The sequence below is a fragment of the Cervus canadensis genome, chromosome 28 (assembly GCF_019320065.1).
Source record: "Cervus canadensis isolate Bull #8, Minnesota chromosome 28, ASM1932006v1, whole genome shotgun sequence".
Lineage (NCBI taxonomy): Eukaryota > Metazoa > Chordata > Mammalia > Artiodactyla > Cervidae > Cervus > Cervus canadensis.
Window position 1 is genome coordinate 49002375 of NC_057413.1, and position 19736 is coordinate 49022110.

Genomic DNA, 19736 nt, shown 5'->3' on the forward strand with positions numbered 1-19736 from the left:
GGGTCACAGTCAGACACGACTGAGCAACTGAGAACGTGTCCCCTACTCAGGCCTCCCCTGACCACCAAGTATGGCCCTCCACCCAGTCCATCATTCTCCCTCCCACGAGCTTCTCCTTCCATTGCAACTTGCAATTACATATTTAGATGTTTATGATTTTAATATCTGTCTCACTCACTAGACTATAATCTCTAAATGGTCAGAAACTGTATTGCTTTATTCCCCAAATTCTATCACAGCATAAGCCTGACCTAATAGATGCCTCAAACATGTGGAATGAGAGAAAAAAACATACAAAGCCACGCTCCCTCGTGTACTCTTCACAGACTAGCCCTTCTCCCCAGGCTCTTCCAGGGCTGTGATGAGGCTCCCACTTGCATCTTCTCACTCCTCTTTCTCTTCCTCCATCCTCTACATTTCCACAGAAAGGGCAAGAGTCTGGGCTGAACAGAGAGGGCTGAGGACCATCAGCCTCCCTACCCTCCCTGGCAAGGCCCTACACTGCTCAAGTACCAATTTCCTTCTCTCTGCCTTCACCACAAGGTCACAGGACAGGTCTGTCTAGAAATCCCCAGTGCACACATGCACGCACGCACACACACGCAAACAACTGGGGGTGGGGGTGGGAGTTAAAAGTTTCTGCCGTTTTAGTGTCATGTTATTGAAACTTCCCCATCCCCAGAAGTTCAGGGCCTTCTGTGTGAAGTCTTTAAGCAACAGTGTTTCAGAGTCCTCCTCCGCAGAGAGCTGGAACCCTTTGGGGCCCTGCTCACTCACAGTTCAGTATCTCTCCTCATTTGGAAGAGTCCATGTTGTCTTAACTGGTTGGCAGCTTCAGGCTGACCCCATGTGGGAGAGACGAGAGCCCTGCCATCTTCGACAGAGGCCAACAGGCTTCGCCCACGCTGCCTGGGGCTTTGAGGAATCTTCTATCCACTCCGAAGCTCTTCCTTCCAGACTGGCTCTCTCACTTGGGATGGTTCCTCTCAGCTTAAGACTGTGCTGGCCCCAGGCTCTGGCCTTAGCAGTTCCCAGGACACACGGCCTGGGCCCAGACTGCAGCAGCTGTGGCTCCAGCTTCCAGATGGGAAGAGGGGGAGCATCCGGGGTCCGAGAGCGTGTCCCGGCTTCAGTCAGCACACAGCAGTGGCTTCCCGGAGATCTTCAGGTCGTCAAAGGGCAACAGGGCAAAGGGCTGAGGAAAGGAATGGAGAGAAGCAAGATCAGGGCTGGTGGACAGAGGCGGCAGTGGGGGAAGGAAGCTGGGAGACCCATTAGGCCCTCTCCTCCCCACCAAGTGATCCCTGAAGGACATCAGGGAGCAAATCTTCCTACTAATCCCCCAAACAGTGGTCTATCTGGGCAACTGGGGCCTGTTTTGGCTTTCGTTTTGGGAGCGGAGGGTGTCGAGAGAGGGCACTGACAAAACATTTTGAATTTTTTTTTTTACATCAAATATTTAAAAATGGGAAAGATTCTACACAAACTTTAGGTTTTATCTCTCTTTAAAAAAAATCCAAGATCTGGAAATACTGGGTCCGTCTTCCTCTGCTGCGAGAATCTGCTGAAGCTGAGTAGAGCGAGTGACCCTCAGACAAAAGACTGGTTTCCTGCAGGCCCCAGCACCTGGCTGTCTTACACCCAGCCCGCTTTAGCTGCATGGCTCCTGCAGGAGTCCCAAGTTCGGGCCCTGGGTCCTGAGAACACAGGCTGAGAGAGTGGCAGAGTCGTGGATTACAACCCCAGGCTCCTAACTCCTTGGCCCTTTCAGCTGTGATAGCTCCTGTCTCCAGTAGGGATGTGGGAGGCCCTGGACAGCAGAGCTGAGTGTCTGCCTCTTACATCCTCAGCCAGGTCCTGGGGAGTCTCATCCTCCACGTTTCGCAGCAGGGAGTCAGCACCTGCCTCGCACAGGGTGGACGAGATGCTGCTGAGGCCCCGGCCTGCCGCCAGGTGCAGGGGCGTGCAGCCATTGAGCATGCGGGCGTCCACCCGGGCGCCCGCCTGGAGGAGGAATTGCACCAGACCCCGCTCCTGGGTCTCCACGGCCAGGTGCAGCGCTGTCTTCCCACTCGTGCCCTCCTGCGGGGGGGAGAAGGATGTCAGCCAAGGCCCTCAGAGGGGGCATGCCTCTAAGAAGAGGGGCCCCGTGCCTGGGCCCTGGGCCCGGCAGCTCTCTGATGGGCCACCTCACCTGCACATCAATGTCAGCTCCGTTCTGAAGCAGCAGTTCCATGAGTGGCCGGTTCCTCTGCAGGGTGGCGATGTGGAGACAGGCTAGACCTGAGATGGGGAGGATGGGGTGAAGGTGGGGGCTGCATCTGCCAGCTCGCTCTCCCTTTCTTCAGGGACCTCCCTTACCCCTCAGCCCCAAGGGACCCCCCCGCCCTGTCCCTGCCTACTCAGTGCCTCTGATCACAAGACTGTTAAAACACAAACCCAAAAAACCCCTCAAAAGTCTGGGGGGAAAGGAACTCAAAGTTTCCACCTTTTCAGTCATGTTATTGAAACTTTCACGCTTCGGGAGTCAGGTTGCTGAGTGACACCCCCCCCCCCCATACACACACCCTCCCCCACCACATAGTGTCCTCCCCTGTCCGCGCACACACACAGTCTTTTTGTAAAACTCTACCCGCCTTTGGGCCCCTTCTAAAAGTCACCTTCCTCAGAGCTCTAGGGATCCTCAGGCCCCCAGCCCCTCCCCGGGGGCCTCCTCCTTCCATAAGCCCCCCTAGTCTTTGTGCTACCTCTCTTCTTGAGAACTCGATGCAAATTCACATCCTTCATCTCTTTCAAGTCTCTGCTCAAATGTCCCTGCTCCATGAGGGTTCTCCCTGACCCCTCTGTTTAAAAATGCCATCAAGCCCCACCACCCCCTACTTAAGCCCCCTCACCTGGCTCTCCTGTCCCCAGGCAGCAGTGACTGCCTGTTAATCTGCCAGAGAACTCACTTCTTATGTTTATTGCTTGTCTCAGATATTCTCTTGTTTTACTCACAGACACAGGTCTGGCTCCTACAATAATGTCTGGTACAGAGAAAGTTCTCAGTACCTTTTTGTTGAATGGATTAAGGAGTTCATCTAATCTCTGTCAAACTGAATATCTTTTTTCTTTTTTTATAATTTTATCTATTGATTTGTTTTTGGCTGGGCCAGGGTCTTCGTTGTTGCGCGGGCTTTTCTCTAGTTGTAGTGAACAGGGGCTACTCTGCTAGTTACAGCGCTACAGCTTCTTATCGTGGTGGCTTCTCTTGTTGCAGAGCACAGACTCTAGGGCACACGGACTTCAGAAGTTGTGGCACATGGGCTCAACAGTTGTAGTTCCCAGGCTCTAAAGCACAGTCTCAGTAGTTGGTGCTCTTGGGCTTAGTTGTTCCACGACATATGGGATCTTCCCAGATCAGGGATCGAACCCGTGTCTCCTGCACTGGCAGGAGGATTCTTTATCACTGAGCCACCAAGGAAGCCCCCCAAACTGTACATCTTGAGGGCAAAGTTGAGCTCTCTGCTTAGCATGTAATACGTTCTCCATAAATTCTAACCAGAAACCATTCATTCATTCACTCCTTCATTCAACAAAGGTATTCTGAGTACCTGTGTGCTTAGAACTGGAGATGTATCAATAGACAAGCTGTGGCCCTCCCTTCCCTGAGAGTGGGGTCCCCGTCTCCTGTCCCCTCCTCCTCCCAGGGGCCCTGAGGCCACCTGTACCTTGCCAGTTTTGCAGCTGGAGGTCCAAGGAGTGAGGTGGTCCTCTGCCCGGCTCTGGCTGCCCCTCCAGTAGGCAGCGTGCACAGGCCAGGTGTTGGCGCTGGCAGGCCACATGCAGGGCTGTGTCGCCGTGTCGGTCCTGCAGCACCCGGCTGGCCCCCTTCAGCACCAGGGCCCGAACTGCACCTGGCTGGTCCAGATGTACAGCCAGATGGAGTGCTGTCTGCAGGCACAAAGAAAGGGTCACGGGGTGGCTGCAACGTGCTGCAACCTCTGGGAACCTGCCGGGGTGGGCATGGGAATTGCCAGCAGCCAGCCCCTTCTTTGAGGAATGCTTATAAAGGCTATGGCCCTGGTCTTCCTTCTGTTATCCCTTATCAAACTCTCGGGGCCCCGATTCTGGAGGTAGGGTGAGGCAAGTGGCCCCCTGCTACTCTTTAAGTCCCCTTAGCACCACCCCACCCCCAACCCCCGGCCCCGGAGAAAGAACAGAGCTGGGGCAGGGAGGGACAGGGTGTGATGGTGATGGTGGGAGCAGAATCTAGCTTCTCATCTTCTGGGGAAGCCTGTTATCCTAGGTGAGGGGCTGAGGTCTCAGCAGGAGGCGACAGAGGCATCGCGCAGGCTCTGCCCGGCACACTCCTTGAATGCTCCCTGCAGACATCATGTCCTGTATTAACACCTTCCCTGGCTGCTTCCCACAGTGGTTCCCACAGCAGCTGGTATGTGTCTCGGTCACCACTCTTGTCACCGTGCTGTGTCATTAGCTGTTGACACGAGTCCTCTAGGCCAGGCTTGAGCACCTTGTGGGCAGAGTCTGTTTCCTACTTGTCTGTCTGTCCTCAGCTTCTTGCCCAGTGTCTGGCATATGGTTCCCTGAGGGAGCAGCCAAAGGATGCTTTCTGGTGGCTGGGGATGGCTGCTGGGGCAGACATAGGTTATCTGGTCAGCCCACCATCTCCACCCACCTGGTAAAGGTTGTTCTGAATGTCCAGGACCTCCTGGGGCAGTAGAGCCAGGCAATACAGCAGCACAGCGGGGGCCTCGTGAATCACCGCCAGGTGGATCAGCCTGGGAGGCAGAGGCAAGGTGTGGGGTCAGGGCTCAGGCCACACAGAGTGGGCCGGGGTTCTGGGGTTAGAAGGAACCCATCAGTGTCTAAGTTGCCACCCAGAGGGTAGGTGCAGGAAGTGAGAGTTCGGGCCAGGAAGTGAGGGTTGCTGTGGGAAGCCAGGATCCCGAGGGTGGAAGCTCCAAGTTCCCATCTCTGGCCTTTGGGAGGGTCTTGGCTGAGTGAGAACGTGGGCAGGGTGCTGACGGGACAAGGTCCTTCCTGTCCACCCTGCCCACACCCCGCTCCCCTCTGGCCCCCTGGGGCCCCCACCAGGCAGCTGCAGCTCAAAGCCAAACTGAAAGCCGCTGGGGTAGCACAGAGGTGGTTTCCAGAGCTGGGCTCCCCACCTCTGCCCCCCTCAGTGGGGAGGGCAGAGAGGGCAGGGGTGGGGTCACCCGCTGTCCCCTCATAAACACCTCCCGAAAGAGAGGAGACAGAAGCGCTTGGAAGAGAAGCAAGGAGACAGAGTAGCACCCTCTTCTGCTGCCCTCCACGGGCCAGCCAGAGGGCCATTCTTCAGACAGCAGGGCCGGGACAGGGCCTGACCTGGGGCCCCGCTCCTGCGTGTGCCTCTGAGAGGAGGACTGTGCAGTGCAGAAAATGTGCGCTTGGTGTGGGGGATAAAGAGCCTTAACCTGGGGCGGCCAGGAGGGGAAGTTCCAGCCCTGGGGTTTCCCCACATCAGGTGGGGAAAATGAAAGCCAGAGCCGGAGGGTCTAGGCCGGGGCGGGCAGCTGCTGGGGCATTTGTCAGGGGGAAGCCTGGCTGAAAGGCCCGTCTGGGCTGGGGAGGGGGCTGCTTGGGGCAGGAGGGGGGGCGGGCTTTGGTGGCTGGCGAGGCCCAGGAGAGAGTGACGGAGGGAGGGAGGGAGGAACCGCGCTGGAAATCCCCTCGGCCAGGGCCTGCTCTCTGGTCACATTCCTGCAGCCACCTCCCTCTCTCCCTCAGTCTCCCTCCTCCCACTTCCTCTTCCCATTTCCATATGTCCACAGCCCAGACACCTCCAGAGGGAAGAAAGTGCCCTCTCCTCTCAGGGAACTCCCTGGGGGGTCTTGACACCTCCCTCCCTCCCCCCGCCCCCAGGTCTAGATTCCACATCTGTCTCTAACTAGAGGCAATTAAAGCTGGGACTGAGAGGCTAAGCAAGGGGGGCAGGGCAGAAGCCTCCACTCCACGGGTCAAAGGTCAACCACAGGTATTCTGCACAGAGCCCGCACAATCTTGGTTGTGAGCCTGAGAGCTGGTGATCTCTAGGCACAGAGGACAAAAAGGTCTAGGGTCACCCAGTGGGTCCAGAGTCTGTCTCTGTCAGAGGCCAGCCAGGACCTTTGCATCTCCAAAAAAGCAGATCAAGACAGAGAGCTCCCGCCTCCTCATCCCGGTTCATTCCAGCATCCCAGGTCCAGGACCCCAGCCCCCCTCCACTCTGTTTCCCATCCCCAAATCCCAGCCACCCCCCCTCTCGTCAGTCTTTTCTTCCTGAAGGGCGAATCCTCACCTGGCCAGCCCCTACCACACAACTGCCTCTTACTTCAACTGCCCCTCTGACCCCCCCACCTGGGCCTGGGGAGGAAGGACGAAGTGAAGGGGTCACACAGGACAGTGAGGGGGATTTGTAGGGCTCAGGAGGTGGAGAGTGTCGGTAAGGCTGACTCTAGCCCTCACTTCCCCTTTCTCAACAGAGGAGGAAGTTAGCTGGGGTAGCCAGCCGCCTGTCTGTCTGCTGGGGCAAGAGTGCCCCAGCCTGGCTCACTTACTCCACAGGCCAGCCTCAGCCATGCACCCTGGCAGCACGTCGGACCCCAGCTTCCTGGGCCCACTGGCAGCCTGTAACTGGCCCCTCTTGTTCTTTGAGGCAGGGCATTCTGAGGTCAGAGGCCGGGAATCCCAGATATTAAGCAAACAAGGATGCCCTGTCCCACAGCAAGAAAAACAAAACAAAACAAAACTAGGCTGGTCAGGGGAATTTTCTCTTCCCCGGGATGGGTTACTGGTAGATTTCCAAGATGCTAGCTGGGTTCCAGGTGCCTGGTAAGGGCCCTGCCAAAAGGTGGGGCAGACAGACGATGCCAGGTCCTCTGGACTGGGTCTGGCTACAGCTCAAAAGTGGGTTGAGAGTTCAGTTTGAAAGAGAGAGTGGGGACCGCCCCTTCCAGAGCTGGTGCCTTTAGGGATCCTCACAAAGGGAATGCCCGGCCTGTTGCCCGGCTCCTGGGGAAGGCCCCGAGTTAGCATTGGAAAGGAGGAAGGGGTCCTCTCTTACCCTAGCCCCCATACTCACGTGTCTCCGTCCTCGGAAATGTACGTGAGTGCTTCCAGCTGCTGAGGGCTCAGCGCCCCGGCGGCGGGGAGCGGTGAGTCTGAAACTGCGTCCTCGGTCCTGGGGTCCCCCGATAAGGACAGGGGCTCGGTGAGCGATGAGGAGCCGTAGGTGGAGTCAGCCCGCTCCCCGTCCGTGTCTTCCTTCTCCTCTGGCTCCTTGGCGGTTCCCGGAGGATGAATCCAGGGCTGGGGGCCCCCGCCGTCTGAGGGCCCCGAGACTGGGCGCGGGGTGGACTCAGGCAGGGAGCGCAGGGAGCGCAGAGACTCGATGCCCGAGTCATACTGGTTCTCATCGGTCTCGTCCGGCCCCTTCCGCGCCTCCGACATCCCCGCGGCGCCGGCCCGCCGGGCCCGGTCCCAGCAGGATCCGACTCCTCGCCGCCTTTCCGGGTTGCAGGTCCGCCTGGCAGAGCGGGTGCGGGACCCGAAATGGCCTCCTTCCCAGGCTGCTGGGGGGCCTGCGGGGGTCGGCGAGAAGCGTGGATGAGGCTCGGAGCGCCGCCGGGGTCCACGGCAGCCGCTACTCGGGGCAGCTGGGCAGCCCAGTCAGAAGCGCTCGCTCGCCCCGCCCTCAGGCCCCGCCCCCGGCAGGCGCCGCGCTTCCGGACGGAGGCCCCGCCCTTCGGAATCCCCCTTACCCCGCCCTCTGCACTGGCTCCGAGTCAGGGGTTCCCCGGTCCTGACTCACTCTTGCGTTAACTCACCCATTCATTCATTCATCCAACCGTCCATTCATTCACTCTTTCCCCCTCCCTTCATTTCATGTATTAATGCCATGCATTCTTTCCTTCCTTCACTTCCTCTGTTTTCTTCATTCATTTTCCATTCATTCATTTATTCTTTCGTTTAAGAGGAATATATGTTAATCGTCTGCACAAGCTGGGCGTCTTCTGGGGAGGGCACGTGGGAGGTGGGACAGGTGCTACCTGTCGCCGGCCTACTACTCTCAATTTCTCTTGCTTTTCCCGGAGACAAAGGGGACACCCATGTCTTTAAAGGAGTTCTCCCTTTGGGTTCTGGATACAGTCTCCTGTGTCAGTTTTTCAGATCACATAGAATTGGACATGAGGATGTGCTTTTCGCAAGTGGTTTTTCTGCTGAAAAGTCTAAAAAAGCAGAGTGGTCATTCCTCACAGGGATAAAATACTAGTCTCAGACAGTAACAGTATCTGGTTGGGCAAGTGTCGTTCCTCATGGTGGGGCCAGGATGGGGAGGCCCCAGACATTCTGGGCAGCGTTCTGCTGAGGTCCCCTTGGCAGCCTCAGACCTAGTACCAGCACGTCTTTCCGCCTTTCCCATCCCTACTTTCCCTGATCCTAGCCTCAGGAGGCTGTAGGCAAATCCCATCCACGTGGTGAGCCCCAAATCAGCTGCCCAATATTTATCCCCTACCCCAAGTTCCAGAAATGCTCTTAGAAAAATCACCTCTAAGAAAACATCTCCCTTTCCCATCTCTGGCTTTGGAGGAAGGAAGCTGGGGTGTGAACACACAGCTACTAACCAGGTTCCCTCCCACCCTCCCCATGAAACCTCATTCTATTCATCCATTTGATAGACATGTAAGGAGCTTCTTCTATAAGCCTGACATTGTTCTCTCTGCTGGAAGCAAAACGGAGGCTCACAGTAACAGTAATAACCAACAACTACCACCCCCCCCCAAACAAACAAACAAACAATGTCCCACAGTTCCAGCCTTCAAAACCCCCTAGCAGTTACAACACAGAATGATTGGGCTAAGACAGGAGTGGGAACAGGATGCTGGAGGGACACAGCATGGGGCCAACTACCCAATGGGGTGAGCAGTAGAGGAGGTTCCATTTGAACTGGAAATGGGAAGGGAAGAGGGCTGGGGAGAAGTATCTTGTCTCTGTTCGGGAAGGGGGTGAGTGGAGGGAGAAGGGAGGGGGGAGGACAGACTGGAGGAGGTGACCCACTGTTCTACTGGAGTGGGGAGGCTGTGTTGAGCATGAGAGGGTGAGGAGCCATGAGGGGAAAGCCCAAGGAAAATGAGGCATCTCCTTCCCTTGGGGTCATTGTGATTTCAGACATCCTCAACTTCCTCCCCTGACCCGTTCCTCTCCCAATCTCAAAGGCTGCAGCAAAAATACAGACCTTAACCACTTGGGTTCAAAATCATCTCCATTTTAAAGTTGGGAAGCTGAGGCCCAGAGAGGTGAGTTGACTTGCCCAAGGTCAAACAATCTGAAAGTGTAGAGCTGTGTTCTCCTGTTCCTCATACAAAACTTTAAAAATGTTTTCAGTGAGGGACTTCCCTGGTAGTCCAGGGCTTAAGACTTTCAGCTGCCAGTTCAGGGGGGCTCAAGTTCAATTCCTTGTCAAGGAACTAGATTCTGCATGCCACAGCTAAGCCCCAGGGCAGGTGCAGCCAAATAAAAACAAACAAACAATGTTTTCAGTGACTTTCTTTCCTTCATGAAGGTCTAAGAAGTTGGGGGCATCCGAGCCCTTTGCAAGGACACAAGAACTCAAGGGTGTGCAGGGAGCACCTCTGTTATACCCACAGGCTGATTTTAAGGAAAAACCTACCCCATTAACCTAGCCAGAAACCTATCCGTGTCTGGCTCTAAACCCTAACGGGTATGTAGCAGCCCCTTTTCTGGCCACATGAGGTCAGCATTGAGTCACTAACTGCTTCCAGCACCTAGTCTGTACTCTGATAGGAAGCCCTTCTGAGTACAATTCAGGAATGGGGACAGGGACCATGGCAGTGTCATCTGGAAAGATGACCTGGGCACTCTGACTCAAGTCACAGCATGATCAGGGTCCTGACTTCACTCCCTCAGCCCCACCCAGTCTTCTCCAAGGTCCTCTTCTCTCTCTTGTTTTCTGGTTCCCTTTGTCATGCTCCCACTCCCCATCTCTGCCCACTCCAGCCAGACTCATCTTCAGGAAACAGGCCCAGTTGCTATGGTGACCAGCTGGTCAGCTGGCTCCTTCCACAGCCCCCTTTTTTCTCTGGGCTTCCAAGGAGGGGTAATGCATGTGTATGGAGAAAGGGGAGGTGGTCTTTTATCTCTTGAAAGCTCCGGGGTTGGCCAAAAGAAGTTGAGCTATCTCTCTTCTGAAGCCCCCTGCAGTGGAGTGATGAAGGCAGTGGGGCTGGGGAACAGGAGGAAGATTAGAACAACTAAATGGGGAGTGTGAAGATCCTATCTGGGTTAGGAAAGGCCAGGATTAGAACCTCTGCTCTCTATCTGCAGTAAGTACTGAATTAGGTGAAATGAACTGAAACCAGAAGAGGAGTCAGAATTAGTTGTGGGCAGGACTTCTCAAAAATTATGGGTAGGAGAGAGACATTGGAATGAGCCAACGAGATTCCTCCTCTGCCATGGGGATGAAGGAGAACCATGCCTTTTGGGACCATACTCCCCCTAGGTTTGGGCAGGGAGGATGGACTCACTGACCTGGGGAGGATCACACAGGCTGGGTAGTACTGAAGTGACAGGCAGACCAAGAGCCCCCTTCAGCTTCCCTGGAAAGAGAAGAGTAGTAACATGGAGACAGGACCAAGAGCAGGGAGGTGGGTGTGTGGGTGAAGGTAGAGGCTCTTCTGCCCCAGATGAGGGGCAGGACCGTCAGCAGAGCAGTGGGCTTGTCCTCTATTTCCAAAGATCAGATATCCAGGTTTTGCCTCAAGCTGACCTCCAACCCCTGAAGATCCCCATGGACATTTGAATGGGAAAGGTCTGGATTCTAGGACCACTCTGTGAGTACCAGCGGGTGACCTTGAGAAAGTCCCTCACCTCCTCTCTGCCTTGGTTCCTTGTGGGTAAATGGGGAAAGTCACTATATGTCAAAGACTAAGGTAGTGCATGACACACAACAGGCTTCCTTGGTGACTGTGCACACACAAATGGGTCAAACATAGCCTTTATCTTATTTTTTCATAATGACAGGCTTCCGTGTCCTTCTTCCCTGTTAGATTTTGTGCTCCTTGAAGATGGGCAATTGTATTTTGCATTTCTATACAGGGCACAGTAGGTTCTTAATACTTTCTTATTGAATGGATGCATTCAGGAATGAATGAATGGCAGCTTTCTTTCTGCCCCTAACTGGGGTGGGAAAGAGCACTGTGGGTGGATGACATGAAGAGACAGGCGACCTGCATGTGGCCTCTGACTTGGCCTCCTACACTCAAAGTCAGAGCTTTAGAGATTGTTCAGTCAACTTTCTCACTGCACAAATGGGGAAACTAAGGCTCAGAGAGGGGAAGGCATTTGCCCAAGGTCACACAGCTAATGACAGAGCCCGGATTAAGAATCTCTTCTCAGGTTTCCTGATCTCCAGTCTAGGGCAATGTACACACTTCATTGCTTCTCTGGGGTTTTTCTTCTAGGATAGAGAGCTAGTTCAGTGAAGGCTGGTTTCAATATCCTCTCTTCTGCCCTCTGCTAGTCCTTCCTCACATCCAGCTCCAATCCTTTCCTTTTCAGCCTTTCCCAACCTTGTTCAGCTGGGTCTGGCCTCTGAAGTCCTGCCTTAACCCTTTACCATCCAACTGGGAATGGGGATCTTGCCTAGGGTTCCCCAACTCAATTTCCTCTCCCGACTCTCAGCCCTGGGAACTTGCGAGAACGAACGGTGGGGAGGGATGTGAGCTGGCCGCTGGCGCCCCCTCCGCGAACAGACGGAGGAGTTTGGGCTTAGTTTTCTCCTCCTCGGAAGGATGGCGGCGGTGAGGGTAGTGAGCGGGGCTGGGAGTGAGGAAGGGGTGCCGGGAGCCCCTGTTGCTTGTCCCTTTTGGGGTGGCTGTTAGGTAGGCTTGGGGAAGGCGGAGTTTGGGGGGCCGGGGGCGGGGCTCCTGTGCTGGGAGGAAGAGGGGGGGCGCGCTGGCTCCAGCTCCGCTCAGACAAAAGGCGGCGGCGGGAGCGGGCGGGAGGCGGAGCGGCGCCGCGAGGGCCTCAAGGTGACACCCGCCCCCGGCCCCGGCCCCCCCAGCCCGGCCCCCCAGCCCGCCTCCCCATCCCCATCCCCAAGCCCCTTACCCGTGGAGCCCTTTCCAGGCCCCCTCCCCCCGGCGGGGGGTGGGGAGCAGCGAGGGCCCCGCCCCCTCCCGCCCCCCTCCCCAGGGCCGGCGCAGGATGCCCCCGGCCCCCGGCAGCCCCCCGGGAGGCCCTGAGCTCGACGCGCCCCCTCTACGCCATGTCCCCCCCTGGCTCGGCCGCGGGAGAGAGCGGCGGCGGCGCCGGCGGCGGCGGTGGCGGCCCCGGGGTCCCGGAGGAGCCCACGGCGGCGGCGGCTACGGACGAGGGCCCCGCCCGAGAGGAGGTGAGAGCCGGTGGCGCCCCTTCCCAGGGCGCGGTCGTCCCTTCCCCGGGCGTGGCGCCCCTTCCCCCGCCGGTTCCGCCGCAGCGCGCCCGGCGCCCCGCACCCCGAGCCGGCCGCCGCAGCCGCAGTCCCGCGCCGCTGCCCCCGCCCGGCGGCCGGAGCTGTCCGCGGTGTCGGGGAAGGGGCCGCGCCGGGGGCGGGGCTCGGGGGGTCCCGGGCAGGGGGAGGGGCCTAGGGGCGGAGCCTCGCGGACCCCGGGTGAGTGGGGGTGGGGACGGTAGCCGGGATCCTATCTCGCGGAGGGAGATGCTCTTTAGAAGGCCAGGAAGGGTGACTTAGAGGGGCTGCGGGAGGCAGGAGAGTACCTGCCAGGTCCACGGAGGAAACGGTGGTGTTACCTGAGCTGGGGTCCTAAGAAGGTCAAATGTGAGCAGAAGCCATCCCCCCTGAGGTCACTGGGGCTGTGTGGAGGGGGACGTGCGCCTCTTTCATCCAAGGTCCGTGTAGCACCCCCCTCCAGGGGACTCCCAGGAATCTTTCCGGGTGTTGGTACCGAGCATACCTACCCCTCGTTGGGGGCATACTAAACTGGAGACAAAGCGATGAAGGAAAGTACCAGGGGCTCCCCAATCTCCCATGCACGCTCCCGCACACACTGCACTGGGGCAGAAGCACACAGGCGGGACCTGCAGGGAGGGCCCCTGTCACACGCACGCTCACTGGGACAAGCACACACTCAAGTGGGCATGCAAAGGGGCACACATGCACCCCCCAAGGGCGAGGCTCTCACAAAGGCACATGCACCCTAATCTTGTCTGCGTGTGCTGAGCACTACTTCCTAAGCCAGCCACCTATCTGTACTTCCAGATCTTTCCTTGGATTTCACACCAGTCCAGGGCCCACTGCCTGTTATTGTGCCTTTCGTCTCTCCACCTTCTCTCCCTTCCCCTGGGGAGCCTCCAGGTCCAGGCAGGGGAATGGAAAGAATAAGTCAGGATCTCAGCAGGAGGGTGTGTGGAGGGTTCCTAAAGCTAGACGGTGGGGGGAGCAGATGGGGGGAGCAGAGGGAAAGCCCAGGTCGCCACCAGACATCTGACTCAGGATACTTGTCCTTGAGTGGCTGTGGGTGCCAGCACCCAGAATGCAAAGAGAATGAGGCCCTGCTTTCAGGAGCACCCAGTCTAGTGAAGGAGCCAGACACATAAACAACTCACTGGGACCACCGCAGGGCAGAACATGATTTAGTGCTTTAAGAAGCCTGGGTACTGAGAATTGTTTTCTCTTGTCAAAGAGCTGGGCCACAAATATCTTCCTCCTTGCCTCCCACCCCCACCCCCGTCTCCCATCCCCTCTCCCCAGCCATATGCCTCTGCCCTTCTGGATGTTTCCTCCTGGACCACCTGCTACTCAGGGACACAAACCCCCTGCTTTCCATCTTAGAACAGGAGTAGGATGTTAAGGAGACTTGCCAGGGACCTGGGGTCCAGAGCTTGGGGAAGGAGACAGCGCTTGGGGTTTCCTGGGAGGTATGAGGGAGGTGGATGGGTCTTCCTAGGTTCTGGAAGAAGGGAGGGCCCCACCTGTGAAGTGGGAAGGGGATGTCAGTGGGCCCCTCCCTCCTTTCCTAGAATACCTGGAAGGGGTCTGGGCTGGGGACTTGCCTTCGCTGATGCCTGTCTGTCCTCCCTGTCTTCCCTACCCACACCTTCTCCTGTTTCACTGCCATCTTTGTATCTGTCTTTGGACTGTTGCTCTGGGTGCCATCCTGCCCATCTGTGTCTTCTTTGCTATCTGGGCCTTCTCCCTCCACCCCTGGCTCTGATCCCTCTGCCTCTTGGGGTATCTCTCTCTGAACTTCCCCAAACTGGCATTCCGTTCCTTTTTCCTGTCCTCATGGCTCACTCTGGGTCACTTCTGTGTTTATCTCTGATCCTGGCCTCCCATCTTGGTCTGACTCTTCTCTCCACGTCCCTGTCTGTCTCTGCCTGTCATCTCGGGTGCTGGCCTCTGGCCCTCCCTTCCCGCATTCATCTCTGTACTGGGTCTTGCCCCTCCGTCTCACTCCCCAATCATCTCGGCCCTTTGCCTGCCCATCTGAGCAGCAGCGTCCCATCCAGCCCTCTTTCACCAAGTCCCTCTGCCGTGAGTCCCACTGGAAGTGCCTGCTGCTCTCGCTGCTCATGTACGGCTGCCTGGGGGCGGTGGCCTGGTGCCACGTCACCACGGTGACCCGCCTCACCTTCAGCAGCGCCTACCAGGGCAACAGCCTCATGTACCACGACAGCCCCTGCTCCAACGGCTATGTCTACATCCCCCTGGCCTTCCTGCTCATGCTGTATGCCGTCTACCTGGTGGAGTGCTGGCATTGCCAAGCCCGCCACGAGCTGCAGCACCGGGTGGACGTGAGCAGCGTGCGAGAGCGCGTGGGCCGCATGCAGCAGGCCACGCCCTGTATCTGGTGGAAGGCCATCAGCTACCACTACGTCCGCCGCACGCGCCAAGTCACCCGATACCGCAATGGAGACGCCTACACCACCACCCAGGTGAGGAGCTGGAGGGGAGCACAGGCCGGTCCAGATGGGAGGGGGAAGGGCTGGGACCCTGCCCGACTGTCCCCAGGGGGAGCACAGCCCGCAGTGAGCTCTTGTGGGCACTGCCACAGAAGAGCAATAACCACCACCATAAAAATAACAGCAAACACTAGCAGACAGGTTCTGCTCTAACTACTTTACCAATATCAAAGTCAAACAGCTAGTGTGTGGTGGAGCTGGGATTTGAAGCCTGGCAGTCTGACTCCAGGATCTGTGTCTCTGGAGATGATACGATCCTACCTGGCTCCAACCGGGAGCTAAGCCAGGACAGGCTGAGGGTTCGATCAGGCGCCGAGAGCCGCCATGGGGCGGACGAGGGTGAGCGGACTGAAGCGACCCCGCCGCCTTCCCCGGCGCCGCAGGTCTACCATGAGCGCGTGAACACGCACGTGGCCGAGGCCGAGTTCGACTACGCGCGCTGTGGCGTCCGCGACGTGTCCAAGGCGCTGGTGGGGCTGGAGGGCGCGCCGGCCACACGGCTGCGCTTCACCAAGTGCTTCAGTTTCGCCAGCGTGGAGGCCGAGAACGCGTACCTGTGCCAGCGCGCGCGCTTCTTCGCCGAGAACGAGGGCCTGGACGACTACATGGAGGCGCGCGAGGGCATGCATCTCAAGAACGTGGACTTCCGCGAGTTTATGGTGGCCTTCCCCGACCCGGCCAGGCCGCCCTGGTACGCCTGCTCGTCCGCCTTCTGGGCCGCGGCGCTGCTCACGCTGTCGTGGCCGCTGCGCGTGCTGGCCGAGTACCGCACGGCCTACGCGCACTACCACGTAGAGAAGCTCTTCGGCCTGGAGGGCCCCGGCTCGGCGGGTGGCAGCGCCGGCGGCGGCCTCAGCCCCAGCGACGAGCTGCTGCCGCCGCTCACGCACCGCCTGCCGCGGGTCAACACGGTGGACAGCACGGAGCTCGAGTGGCACATCCGCTCCAACCAGCAGCTGGTGCCCAGCTACTCGGAGGCGGTGCTCATGGACCTGGCGGGGCTGGGCGCGCGCTGCGCTGGGGGAGCGGCCGGTGGCTACGCCCCCACCTGCCGCTACGGTGGGGTGGGTGGACCGGGAGCGGCGGGCCTGGCCCCGTACCGGCGCAGCTGCGAGCACTGCCAGCGCGCCGTCAGTAGCTCGTCCATCTTCTCGCGCAGCGCCCTGAGCATCTGCGCCAGCCCGCGGGCCGCCCCCGGGCCCGGAGGAGTCGGGGCGGGCTGCGGGGGCAGCCGCTTCTCTCTCGGCCGCCTCTACGGCTCGCGGCGCAGCTGCCTGTGGCGCAGCCGGAGCGGGAGCGTCAACGAGGCGAGCTGTCCCACCGAGCAGACGCGACTGTCCAGCCAGGCCAGCATGGGGGACGACGAGGAGGACGACGACGAGGAGGAGGCCGGGCCGCCGCCGCCCTACCACGACGCCCTCTACTTTCCGGTGCTCATCGTGCACCGGCAGGAGGGGTGTCTGGGCCACAGCCACCGGCCGCTGCACCGCCACGGCTCCTGCGTAGAGACTTCACTGTGACCCCGGGTCCCGGGACCGGCCCGACGGCCTCCTCCTTGCCCCTTGCCGGGACGGCGCGTCCCGCGGGTGGAGCAGGGGGGAGTCACGAGTGTGGCCGAGGCCGTGCTGGGAACGGCGCGGGTGGGGAGGTGGGAGGCGAGGGGGCGCGGGCCAGACTCAGACGGGGCCGATCCGACCCCCCCACTTCCTGTACATAAAGAAACAGCTGGGGGGAGGGGAGACAATCCCACCCCCGCAGAGCCGTCTCTTCCAGGCCTGCCCGCCCCTGAGTTCCTAGGGGGTCACCTCCCTTTCCGACACACACACTCGCACATTGGCGATTCCCTGTCCCGCCTTTCAATGGATCCAATGACTGTTACCTGGCGACTGCGCCCTGGAACCCGCCTTGGGCTCCGTCTCCAGGGAGAGGCCCTCGCTGTGCAGCTGGGGAGGTTTGGAGGCCGGGGGGCGGGGAAGGGCCGGCCGGCTTTCTTTCCTCGCTGCAGCCTGATCCTGCGGGGGCCTCACTCTACCAAGGGGGCAGTGGTTCGGAGAACAGCAGGGCTGGCTTCCAACCAAGCTAATGAATTCAGTGGGTCTGAGGCCGGGGCCAGGTGTCAGCCGCGGTACTCCATCTCAAAGCCCTGGAGATGTTGCTCTCTTCTTCTTGGCGCTGGCCCCGACAAGATCCGAAGATCGGGGTTTCCTTTCCGCCACTCCCACCGCTGTTGTTTATCTCCCTGGGCCCCCCCGGGGAGGTTGGGTCCTGGGGGGACCTACTCACCACAGCTCTTCTTCCCCAGCCTGCTCCCTGGCTCTGAAGAGCTGTTGCCAGGGTGAGGGGGAAGGCAAACTGTGGAGGGCAGTGCACCTCAGTCATTTAAACTTCACCTCCTTGCCTCTGTTCTGGGAGGGCACCCCCTTCAGGCGGCATTCCTTTAAGCTGACCAAGGCGTCCGACTCAGTGGGGAGACTAGGAGACAGGCCTGGGTGACAACAGAGAACTCAGGAAGCAAGTGGGAGTCAAAGAGGAAAGGATCAGAAAAGATCCTCAAAGGTGGGGGTGTCCGTGGGGGCCGACCCTTGGCTCCCCCGTGTTCGTGGGGAGGAGTGGATAGTGGTCGTCCTCAAGCTGAGCCTCTGCGGGGCTGAGGACCTTGTCACAAGCCCAGCAGGAAGCTCCGTTCCATTGGTGGGGTCAGAGGCAGGAATTTTCTAAATCTTGCCCCATCCCTCTGTCCTCCCCTAGCCCGTGAGCTGAAGCCCTGCTGTGTGTCCCAGGGTCTTCAAAGGGGCATGCTGTCACCACCCCAGGGCGCTGGCCCCGTGTCCTGTCCCCCACCGCTCCTACCCTGATGTGCTTCCGTGTGCATGTCTGTGTACAAAACCCCTGCCCGCCCAGCTCCCCTGGCTAACATTTTCCCAGCTGACTTAGCGCCCAGGGAGTGAGCTCACATTTGCAGCCGGAGAGGATAACCCTCAGCCTCGACATGGCTCGCCGCTGATGATTCTCACTTCATCTGAGCCATCAGAGCCACTCCTCTCCCCTCTTCCTCCAGCCTGGCCAGGCCCACACCGCCCGGGGCGTGGCCTCCACCTATGCAACATCTCTGGCTCCCCTGCTCCCCTTCCCTGGGCAGTTGGGGGTGCACAGATTGTGGGGACACCATGGCCTGTGGCGCATTGGGGTTGAGCTTAACTTTCAGGTGGAGATGGCTGAGTGGGAAGGGGAGGAGGCCGGAGAAGGGGATGCTTGGGCAGGAGGGGACAGCTGCCCACTAGGTTTCCCTGGGCAGCAGTGCCCACCTACCTGCCAGCACTGTGCTCTTCAGGGGCCTGGGGGTTGGAGCGCCCCTCTTTCCTTTGAATGGATGTCTGCGAGGTACAGGTGGCGAGCTGTGGCCTTGGCACCCAGTTCTTGGCCAGCTGGCACCCGGATGTCACACCCTTGTCTGGGGCATCCTGGCCACCTCATGGCTCTGGGGAGGGAGGAACTCAGCTCCCTGCCTCAGGCAGATGCCTGAGACAGAGCTTGAGCTGGGAGGAGGGGAGAGGGGAGGGGCTGTGATTATTTTTGCCTGTATTGACCATTTCTGCCTAGGTCCTCTCACACTGACAGCCTCACACCTCCCACATACGCACAGACTTAGAGAGAAACCAAGTCTTTGGTCTATTTTCTTGGTAGCTTTATTGATTGCCAGGGAAAACGAAAACCAGAAAAATTAATCTCTAAAATTAAACTTTACACTGAATGTTCTTGTTTCTCTAATTAGAACCTCTGCTAGCAGCTGTGGCTATGTACACTCACACACTCACACACACCCTCACACCTATAAGTTTGCACTCCGGAACTGTCAGAGGGTGTCAGGCACAGACAGACTTGAAGTTGCCCAGACAGGCACACGTGTGCGGTCACTCCCAAGCCCCCTTTGGTGCTCTGCTCCGTGCCTGCTTGTTGGAAGGAGTCCCTGGAAGGCGCTCCTAGGCTGTGGTTCCAGCCTGTGACCCACCCTTTGGAAACGGGGCTGGGGGTTCAGTCTGTGGAGGATGGGCCCTGGGGCTCAGCCTGAGTCCATCGGGCAGATCCTCTCATGGCCTCATGGGGAGATGTGATTCCTGTGGGTGTGGCCCCAGGGCGGGTGGTGGTAGAGTGATGGGGACTCGTGGAGGGTGCCTGGAAGGTTTCATGTGTCCTGGGACAAGGGCTTGTGGGGTGGGCTGGGCCTGGCTGGGAAGAAGACAGGTCTCTGTCAACTGGGTGCATCACACTGTGGCCTTTCTGTCGTGGATTTCCAAGCGCAAAGATTGTATAAATCAAACTGGTGGATAATAAAGTTGCGGATGACTCACTGACTTCCCTCCCAGGGTCACACCTCTCTCACCATCTCCCAGTCCTGTGAGCAACTCTTTGGGGAGGCCGCTGGGTCTGAGCCCCTCCCGTCACCTCTGTTTCCTCCTGCCCAGGTTGGGGGTGGGGTGGACTAGGGCTGGCATGACCTGCAGAACTGGAAGACTTAAGCAGAGTCAAGTAAGAGGGAGGTGGCATCTGCAGTGGTGAGGGTGGAAGAGCCAGGCAGAGCTCTGCTGAAACCTGGGGTGGAGGAGAGAGTGTGAGTGTATTTGAAGGTCAAGAGGTCAAGGATCTGTTTGGTAGAGAGAACAACGGTGGGGAGGAGGGTGGTTGGGGAGATGGGTGGCCCCTGTGGGAGAGTCTGGGCCTCACAGTCTCAG

The 19736-nt window shown here is 58.7% G+C and overlaps 2 protein-coding genes across 2 annotated transcripts; one reads left to right on the top strand and one right to left on the bottom strand.

The window, feature by feature from the left end:
• Positions 1-121: 121 nt before the first annotated feature.
• NFKBIE (NFKB inhibitor epsilon) lies at positions 122-7720 on the bottom strand. The gene is made up of 6 exons (XM_043449411.1): positions 7106-7720; positions 4679-4781; positions 3711-3933; positions 2195-2283; positions 1843-2082; positions 122-1195 (listed from the first exon to the last, which is right to left on the bottom strand). Exons 1-6 carry the CDS (start codon positions 7471-7473, stop codon positions 1130-1132), a joined length of 1089 nt encoding a protein of 362 aa, XP_043305346.1. The 5' UTR covers positions 7474-7720; the 3' UTR covers positions 122-1129.
• A 4052-nt stretch (positions 7721-11772) lies between these two features.
• Positions 11773-19358, top strand: TMEM151B (transmembrane protein 151B). The gene is made up of 3 exons (XM_043450529.1): positions 11773-12436; positions 14539-14979; positions 15390-19358. The coding sequence occupies exons 1-3, from the start codon at positions 12311-12313 to the stop codon at positions 16524-16526; spliced, it is 1704 nt and encodes a 567-aa protein (XP_043306464.1). The 5' UTR covers positions 11773-12310; the 3' UTR covers positions 16527-19358.
• Positions 19359-19736: the final 378 nt, after the last annotated feature.

What these genes read in the sequence shown, in the direction of transcription:
- NFKBIE (XM_043449411.1), bottom strand. Translation starts at nt 7,473, where the DNA reads ATGTCGGAGGCGCGGAAGGGGCCGGACGAGACCGATGAGAACCAGTAT. An exon ending in GAGCTGACATTGATGTGCAG is followed by an intron (nt 2,083 to 2,194) that starts GTGAGGTGGCCC and finishes TCCCCCCCGCAG; the next exon opens with GAGGGCACGAGTGGGAAGAC. An exon ending in CCCAGGACCTGGCTGAGGAT is followed by an intron (nt 1,196 to 1,842) that starts GTAAGAGGCAGA and finishes TCCTTTCCTCAG; the next exon opens with CCCTTTGCCCTGTTGCCCTT.
- TMEM151B (XM_043450529.1), top strand. Translation starts at nt 12,311, where the DNA reads ATGTCCCCCCCTGGCTCGGCCGCGGGAGAGAGCGGCGGCGGCGCCGGC. An exon ending in AGGGCCCCGCCCGAGAGGAG is followed by an intron (nt 12,437 to 14,538) that starts GTGAGAGCCGGT and finishes CCATCTGAGCAG; the next exon opens with CAGCGTCCCATCCAGCCCTC. An exon ending in ACGCCTACACCACCACCCAG is followed by an intron (nt 14,980 to 15,389) that starts GTGAGGAGCTGG and finishes CCGGCGCCGCAG; the next exon opens with GTCTACCATGAGCGCGTGAA.